The 7,221-nt window shown below is 48.8% G+C and overlaps 3 protein-coding genes across 4 annotated transcripts in view; all 3 read right to left on the minus strand.

The window, feature by feature from the left end:
- Window positions 1-1,463, minus strand: part of LOC109517184 (flavin-containing monooxygenase FMO GS-OX5) — a 4,999-nt gene extending 3,536 nt beyond the window's left edge. Inside the window, exons 1-3 of one of the 2 annotated variants that reach the window (XM_019872187.1) lie at window positions 1,407-1,463; window positions 605-821; window positions 272-410 (exon numbers count right to left, since the gene is read on the minus strand). In XM_019872187.1, coding sequence (XP_019727746.1) covers window positions 272-410; window positions 605-801 — 336 coding nt within the window. In that variant the 5' untranslated portion in view covers window positions 802-821; window positions 1,407-1,463. Of the gene's footprint in view, window positions 1-271; window positions 411-604; window positions 967-1,406 lie in introns of those variants that run through there. The other variant, XM_019872195.1, reaches the window with a different exon arrangement.
- A 397-nt stretch (window positions 1,464-1,860) lies between these two features.
- Window positions 1,861-3,359, minus strand: med31 (mediator complex subunit 31). The gene is made up of 4 exons (XM_019872501.1): window positions 3,200-3,359; window positions 2,490-2,564; window positions 2,326-2,422; window positions 1,861-2,171 (listed from the first exon to the last, which is right to left on the minus strand). Exons 1-4 carry the CDS (start codon window positions 3,207-3,209, stop codon window positions 1,934-1,936), a joined length of 420 nt encoding a protein of 139 aa, XP_019728060.1. The 5' UTR covers window positions 3,210-3,359; the 3' UTR covers window positions 1,861-1,933.
- Window positions 3,360-3,568: 209 nt separating this feature from the next.
- Window positions 3,569-7,221, minus strand: part of LOC109517413 (solute carrier family 13 member 5-like) — a 15,052-nt gene continuing 11,399 nt past the window's right edge. Inside the window, exons 9-14 of the mRNA XM_019872579.1 lie at window positions 6,973-7,185; window positions 5,287-5,393; window positions 4,901-5,022; window positions 4,652-4,813; window positions 4,385-4,522; window positions 3,569-4,100 (exon numbers count right to left, since the gene is read on the minus strand). Of these exons, the coding sequence (XP_019728138.1) occupies window positions 3,972-4,100; window positions 4,385-4,522; window positions 4,652-4,813; window positions 4,901-5,022; window positions 5,287-5,393; window positions 6,973-7,185 (871 nt within the window). The 3' untranslated portion in view covers window positions 3,569-3,971. The remainder of the gene's footprint in view (window positions 4,101-4,384; window positions 4,523-4,651; window positions 4,814-4,900; window positions 5,023-5,286; window positions 5,394-6,972; window positions 7,186-7,221) is intronic.

Raw genomic sequence — 7,221 nt, forward strand, 5'->3', positions numbered from 1 at the left:
CTTACTATACATGGTCGTTTTTTTCGGCAAAAAATGCCTTACTATACATGGTCGTTTTTTTCGGCTAAAAACGCCTCTGTTTTTTTTTTTTTGGTAAAAAAGCCTTAGTATACATGGTCATCTGTATCGGAGGGGGAAACATCTCAAACGTGCTGGAAAAGGGGCTCCCGAGGACCGGACTTGAGCACCCTCAATCTACAGCCAGAACTGGATCTAGCTTTAACAGTTGTCAAGAGTCTTAAGTCTTGACATGAGCTGCTGGCGAATTTACCCTGATGTGGGGGCGGATGCGGTACTGTCGACAGTAGTCCTCCAGGTAGCGCCGCACATCCTGATGCGACAGGAAGCTGTTGAGCTGCTGGTTGAACGGAAAGTCCGGGAACATCATCACCTCTTTGGGAAGGTTGGTCCTGTGCCCCAAAGAACAGGATCCCAGTCGTGGGATCAACGTTATAATACTCATATTCTCCTCCTGGTCTTACACGGTCAAAATGTCCAGGGTCGGAAGAAGAACTACACTCAGGCCTAAGTCTGGGACAAGTTCTCGTGGGCAGACCGAGGACCGGGGGCTGGTCTGACCACACACAGTAAGTTTGGTTCTCACCTGAGGTTTTTATACATGCTGCATCGTACGTCCGGTCCGACCCGCTCCTGGTAGCGCCAAGTTCCCCCCACGTTGGCGGTGAGCTCAAAGACGACAGGAGGGGCGAAGCGCTCCGGTCTGGACAGCACGTGTCGGGCCGCGCAGAGTCCCGCCGCCCCCGCGCCGATCACTGCCACGCGCAGCAATTCCATCGCCATGGCAACCGCGCCCGGAACTCCTGCAACTGCTCGACAACATTGATTAATAAAACAAGCACCTCCCCCAGAAGTAACATTGGGGAAAGGAAAAGCCCCGAAGCAATATTTGTTGAGTGAACCGTCCTTGCTCCTGTTTTCTACTTCGCTCGAGCCTGACTCGCATGAGCGTCCCGTATTGGAACGAGCACGGACCCTGATGTAGTACCGTAACTACACCGCGGCCCGATTTAAAACCCCAAATCCAACCCACTATAGATCTCAAACTTCAACTAAAAAGAACAATCTAGAGACCGCTAAAATGATTCACAACAGGATAGAACCGAATCTCCAACCATAACTAGAAACTAACCAGAATCTCATCAACAAGCGCTCCCAAAGCCCAACAACAACAGACTGAAACCATGATACTCTTGTCATGGAATGTTGATATTAATAACATGGGTCAAGAAAAACGCGTCAGGCTGACAATCCCATCAGGGAAACGAGACATCTCCGTGACTTTGTCGCAGCTGGACGAAAGATCGAAAAGCAAAAACAGTCCAAAATCGAACTTTTCGCTCCCATTGATACTAATAACGCGGTGAAATTAAATTTACGTCACGTACCTGTGTCGTTCCGCAGTAAAAGCCAAATAAAATGCCGATTTTTTTTCACTCCGCTACATTTGCAACTTTTGACCAGGAAGTCAAGCTCCGGGGAAAAACACACCTCACCTTTCCGGTCGTGTGACTTCAAAATAAAAGTATCACGCTCTTGATACTTCCTTTTTGAAGCCGAACAACGGAACGTTAAAATCGGTATTGCAACGGACTGAAAAGCAAGTTTCACCAATAACCGAACGTATTCGTATGATCAGACTGATTGGCTGTTTGCTCTGTGCTTGTGAGCATCTGGCTTTGAACAATTGCTCCATTTTTTTTCCGTCACCCAAATCTAATTTTGCCCCGCAATACGTAATAAATAAGTAAACAGCTCGAGGTACCACTCAACAGTATTTTTGTTAAAGCAATTATTTGTGCCCTATGGACAAATAGAGAACAAAAAAGAAGAAAATCCAGATTTCTTCCAGAAAACTGTCTTAAACATTTATTGTTTTTCTAGACGGCAAAAACAATCAAGCGGGCAGCTGCGGTCACTTGGCGGTGGCGTTGGCGTGCTGCGGCGGCGGCGGCTGTTGCTGTTGCAGTTGCTGCTGCTGAGGCGGCGGCTGCTCGGCGAGCGCCTGCTGCAGCCGCGTTCGCTTTCTGGAGTAGTGCTGCCAGTGGAGCAGCTGCTGCTCGTCAATGAACTTGGCGCACTGCGCGTTCACCAGCTCCTTGCGGAAGTGCTCGTACTGCAGCAGCTCCAGCATGTGCAGGCAGTGCGGGTACCTGCACGGAGCGCTTACACTCAATCGCTGGATTTTGCTTTGCATTGAAAAGGCAACGGCAAATGGCTCTCGTGCGGTTTCGGGAAACTAATCCACGTCAAAAATCATCCGGCCATCAACATGAACGGCCACTCTCAGCATTTTGGTGGTCTTACTTGAGAAACTTGGCGTAGTCGGGCTCCTTCCAGTACAACAGATACTTGAGGTAGTTGATGAAGGGTCTCTCCCTCAGGAAGCCCCTCTGAGCCAGGACTACACGCACGCAAAGTGTGTCATCAGTCGTGTGTTGTTGTGTTGCAAAACAAAGGCGCACACTCACAGTTGAGATAGTTTGGGTTGGCCAAACATTGGATGAACTCCAACTCTGACTGGAAGCGGGTCCGAGCCTGTTCCTCTATATGCGCGGAGCGCACACACACAAACAAAACAATACAGTACATTCAAACGTTGACTCTCTTGTGGCACACAAGTGAATCACTACCCAAGTTCACTTTTCATACCCAGCCGTCTAAATGTCTCAAGAGATCATGTAGAGATGTAAGTGTATTATTATATACTCAAAATTAATTATTCTATTAATTCCATTCAATAATTTAGCGCTTAATCAGCCCGTTAGAATTTTACTTTCACCTCCTGCTTAGCTTCGTCTTCTTTGAAGAATATTTGTTAAAAAAAAAAAAAAAATCGTTCGCCCCCGTATATTTTTACATTTTTAACTTTGGTCAATTATTCTTTGTACCTTATTAATCCCATTACACCGGAATGCCAAGGAAATTAAATCTGGATTTTAACGACCATTTTTGGGGACGCTGCTGGGACGGCCGTGTCAGCGATCACGAGATTGTCGAATCAAACAAAATGGATTTCTATCCACGTATGTAGTCTACCGATGTGATTAATCACAACAAAAAGAAAATACGTAGGAAAGGAAAGGAAGTTTAAAAGACGCATTTGGCGTGTAAACTATGGTCGAGTAGCATTAGCTTGTTAGCACAACGGAAGCTGGAAGAAACATTCAAGCTCACTCACCTGTTTCCATAACAAAAGTCGCTCTTTTCGTCCGCCGAGCAGAGGAAGGCGAGAAAGAGAGAAAACGCGTCGAAAAGCGTTCGCTGCTTTGTTTGGTCGTTCAGCCGTATGAAGACACGGCCATGTTTGCCGGAAATGAACAACAATGACGACGTCTTTTTCGCGACATTTACGTCCGTTTACGATGTTGTGAGCATGCCTAAAGCTTACGCTAGAGGGAGACAATTTGCAACCAAAACACTCGATCATTTTTGTTCCATTTATTTCATTTGCCGTCATTTGAGTTTTGCCACTTCAAACATCGTATATACTGTATTTAATTTCATATCTCAACAGCGGGAGGTCAAAAGATGACGGTTCGAAAGCGGCCACGATTTTGTGTGAAAATGTTTATTGAAAGATCATAAAAGAGTTAGCATGTTACATATGTACAATAAGTCAAAAACTTGAACATAAAAACAACATCAACACAAACGATAACCTCAAAAGTGGAGTCTAACGGAAAATAACATTCACATGAATGTAATACACATAAAATTCACAATATTACCTGAATATGATCTTCATATTCTCCTAATAAATGAAAATAGATTATTAACAAATGTCTCTATCAAAACATACATTTCCAACGCGTCTGATCATGAAAACGTTGCTGACATATTCAGGAGCGCTCTGAGTCAACAAACGGTCAAAGGTAGGAAGCAACTTTTCCAAACCAGATCATGGCATTCAAAACACCACGTGACAAGCGAAAGCAGCTGGAGCGGCGAAATTAAATGTGCGTCGTGCCGTTGGCCCACTCGGGGAAGGAGTCCAGAGAGAACAAGACGCGGCCCCACGTGTTGATGGCCACGCTGGTGCACGCGATGCCGATGACGTTCATCACCACGCCGGTTTTCGCCTGCAGAGGGCGCACGGTAACAGCACAGGTTATGAACAAGCGGGGCTAGCGAGGAGCATACGGACGCTGAAATTTCTTCCCGGTTTGACGGCCAGTGTGGCAAAAACGTCGCATACGACGTTGACACGCTCGTGGCTAAAGTTCTGTCGCCAACCACGAGCATGCGGCTATGTTTCTACGTATGTTTTTCTTATTGCTATAATGCCAGCGGAATATGTTCTAAAGCATGTGCCTGGCCCACGTGTTTATCTTGGTATGGTGTAGCGTTGGCTCCGCAGACTCGCCATGTCGGCTACTTTGAGGTAGCCCGAAGAGAAGACGATGGCGTTGGGGGGCGTGGCCACGGGCAGCATGAAGGCAAAGGAGGCGCTCAGGGTGCACGGGATCATCACGTACAAAGGATTCACGCTGATGGACTGCGACTGCGCGCATATGTCACACAACAACAACAAGAGAAAAAGAAAGAGCCACGAGCCACAGATAAGGTTCTTGTCCCATAGGAAGGCTGGAGTCCCGAGAGAGGGTTCTCGTCCCACCAGAAGATGACTTACCATGGAGGCCAGGATCGGGAGGAGGAGGGTGGCCGTGGCCACGTTGCTGGCGCACTCTGTGAAGGTGGCGGTGAGGAGGCACAGGACCACGGTGATGGCCCACGGCGGGATGGAGTGAAGCGGCGTCATCTGGGAGCCCAACCAGCGCGACAAGCCCGACTCCTGAACAACGCAGCCACATCCAATCCAGAGCGACTCCCGAATCACAAGCTGCCAATTTTTCTCCGATCGGAGCCATTTCCCGCTCACCTCGCTTCCTTTGGCCAGCGCGAAGCCTCCGCCCAGCAGCAGCACGATGTTCCAGGGAATCTTGGCCTGCGCCACCTTCCAGGTCAAAAGGGGAGGGGCGGGGCCTTGGCACACCTGCGCGTCTGATTGGACGCAACAAAGCAAAAAAAAACCTTTCACCTCAGTCAAGGAGATCGTCTCCTTTCGAGAATAGTCAAATGCTTGTTGGGGGGGGGAAAAATGTGTATTTTGGATGGCAACTTTTTTTTTGTTAGATTTGACTTTTTTTCTTCAAATGTCAACTTCTTCCTCATAAGATCGCAACTTCTTCCTCCCTTTTTGAAAACCAAATGTTGAAATGGTTGTTTGTGTGCGTGCGTGCGAGTGGACGCGGACGTGTCACTGACCCGGGTCCGAGTTGTGCCTCCAGCAGCAGAGATATTTGGGCGGCTGGGACGGCAGGATGAACAATAAAAGCGCCACAAAGAGGGAGACGGTGGCGTCCGTGACGAACCTGCAGAGATGTGGTGCCTTTCAAAAAGTGCTTAAAAAAAAAAAAAAATTGAAAATAGAGCAACCGGAAAGTAATGATGTGACAAAATAAAATGTAAAGAAAGTAAACAGCTTTTGCAACATTGTTTGCTTCAAACCAACATCTGATCCAAGGGACATACTGCTATACTGTACACGAAGACACTCACAACTCATTAAGCCAAAGTGATATTAGTTGTTCTTTGTAGAGGATAAAGAATACAGGCATGTGTTGCTGCCACTTATGTTCAGATTTTACATAACGCCACAACTACCGATGCTCTTCATTAGCCCATCCGTGACATTTCGCATCTGATCAAACTTTGTTTTTGAGCTTGTTGCCCATTGTGCAAACAAAGAGGACTTTGAATGTGTTCGAACATACAAACCGTTCTCGTCCACGGTGTTATTTTTGGCCATGCGACAGAGAGGTCATGTTCACTTCCTGCCGCAGCAGAGCGCAAATATTGAAAGGACGCGCACACACACTCGCAAGCCGCGTGGCCGCTCTTTGTTGTTGACGCAGAGTGCGGGTAAAAGGCGCCGTTATGCAACCTGGTAGCGATTTCATGAATGAACATGAAAGGCGTCCACTTTGGTCCCCTTTTCAAGGTTCAAAGACTTTCATTGACAGATCGGGCCGTGGCCACATGAGGCTTAGCCAATCAGACACCTTGAGGAGATTTTGCAAGAAACAAGGTTAGGTTGATTTGTTGTTGTTGTTGTCGTCGTCGCTTTGACTTTCGAGGAAAAGTCGGAGATAGCGTTCCTGACGAGTTCATTGAAAAGGACGTCTGTTGTGGACGTAAAGCAACCACTTGTTCGTTTGAGTCTTCCTCACCGCTTAATACTGTCCCCAGTGGCCAAGTTAAATATGACGCACACCAGCAGGAGCTGAAATCAAAGAGTCATGACGCTCAAGCGATTGAAACCTGCTGTAGAGTCATTTTTCCTCTTGCATTTTTTTTTTTAGGAAACGGATTACTGGCACTGCCATTCATTTCGATGGGAGAAACGGGTGTGATATGCGGCAAAATGAGCCGGAGGAAGAGTAATGGCGGGCCGACTCACTCTGCGTCGGCGTTGAAGGCCCGCGAGGCCCAGCCGTCCACGAAGCGCGGCTCCCGCGTGAACCACAGCAGCACCATCAGGAGGAAGAGCGCCATCACGCTGGCCTCGCCGTAGGTCATGTGACCCAGGCGCCGGTGCTCCTCTTCGATGGCGTCGCGCGCCGCTCGCTCCTTCGCCGCCCGCCCCGCCCCGCACGACCACGCTCCCCGCAGGCTGACAATCGGACGACACAAAAAAGTTGTTCGTTTGAGTCTTCCTCACCGCTTAATACTGTCCCCAGTGGCCAAGTTAAATATGACGCACACCAGCAGGAGCTGAAATCAAAGAGTCATGACGCTCAAGCGATTGAAACCTGCTGTAGAGTCATTTTTCCTCTTGCATTTTTTTTTTTAGGAAACGGATTACTGGCACTGCCATTCATTTCGATGGGAGAAACGGGTGTGATATGCGGCAAAATGAGCCGGAGGAAGAGTAATGGCGGGCCGACTCACTCTGCGTCGGCGTTGAAGGCCCGCGAGGCCCAGCCGTCCACGAAGCGCGGCTCCCGCGTGAACCACAGCAGCACCATCAGGAGGAAGAGCGCCATCACGCTGGCCTCGCCGTAGGTCATGTGACCCAGGCGCCGGTGCTCCTCTTCGATGGCGTCGCGCGCCGCTCGCTCCTTCGCCGCCCGCCCCGCCCCGCACGACCACGCTCCCCGCAGGCTGACAATCGGACGACACAAAAGAGCCGACGGAGGA

Source organism: Hippocampus comes, unplaced genomic scaffold, assembly GCF_001891065.2.
Source record: "Hippocampus comes isolate QL1 unplaced genomic scaffold, H_comes_QL1_v1.1 scaffold33, whole genome shotgun sequence".
In the NCBI taxonomy this organism is placed as follows: Eukaryota; Metazoa; Chordata; class Actinopteri; order Syngnathiformes; family Syngnathidae; genus Hippocampus; species Hippocampus comes.

Bases quoted from the DNA above. Each gene is read 5' to 3' on its own strand.
- med31 (XM_019872501.1), bottom strand. The intron at 2,423-2,489 runs GTGAGTGTGCGC...GCGTGCGTGTAG, and splicing joins CAACCCAAACTATCTCAACT to TCCTGGCTCAGAGGGGCTTC. The intron at 2,172-2,325 runs GTAAGACCACCA...CGCTCCGTGCAG, and splicing joins GACTACGCCAAGTTTCTCAA to GTACCCGCACTGCCTGCACA.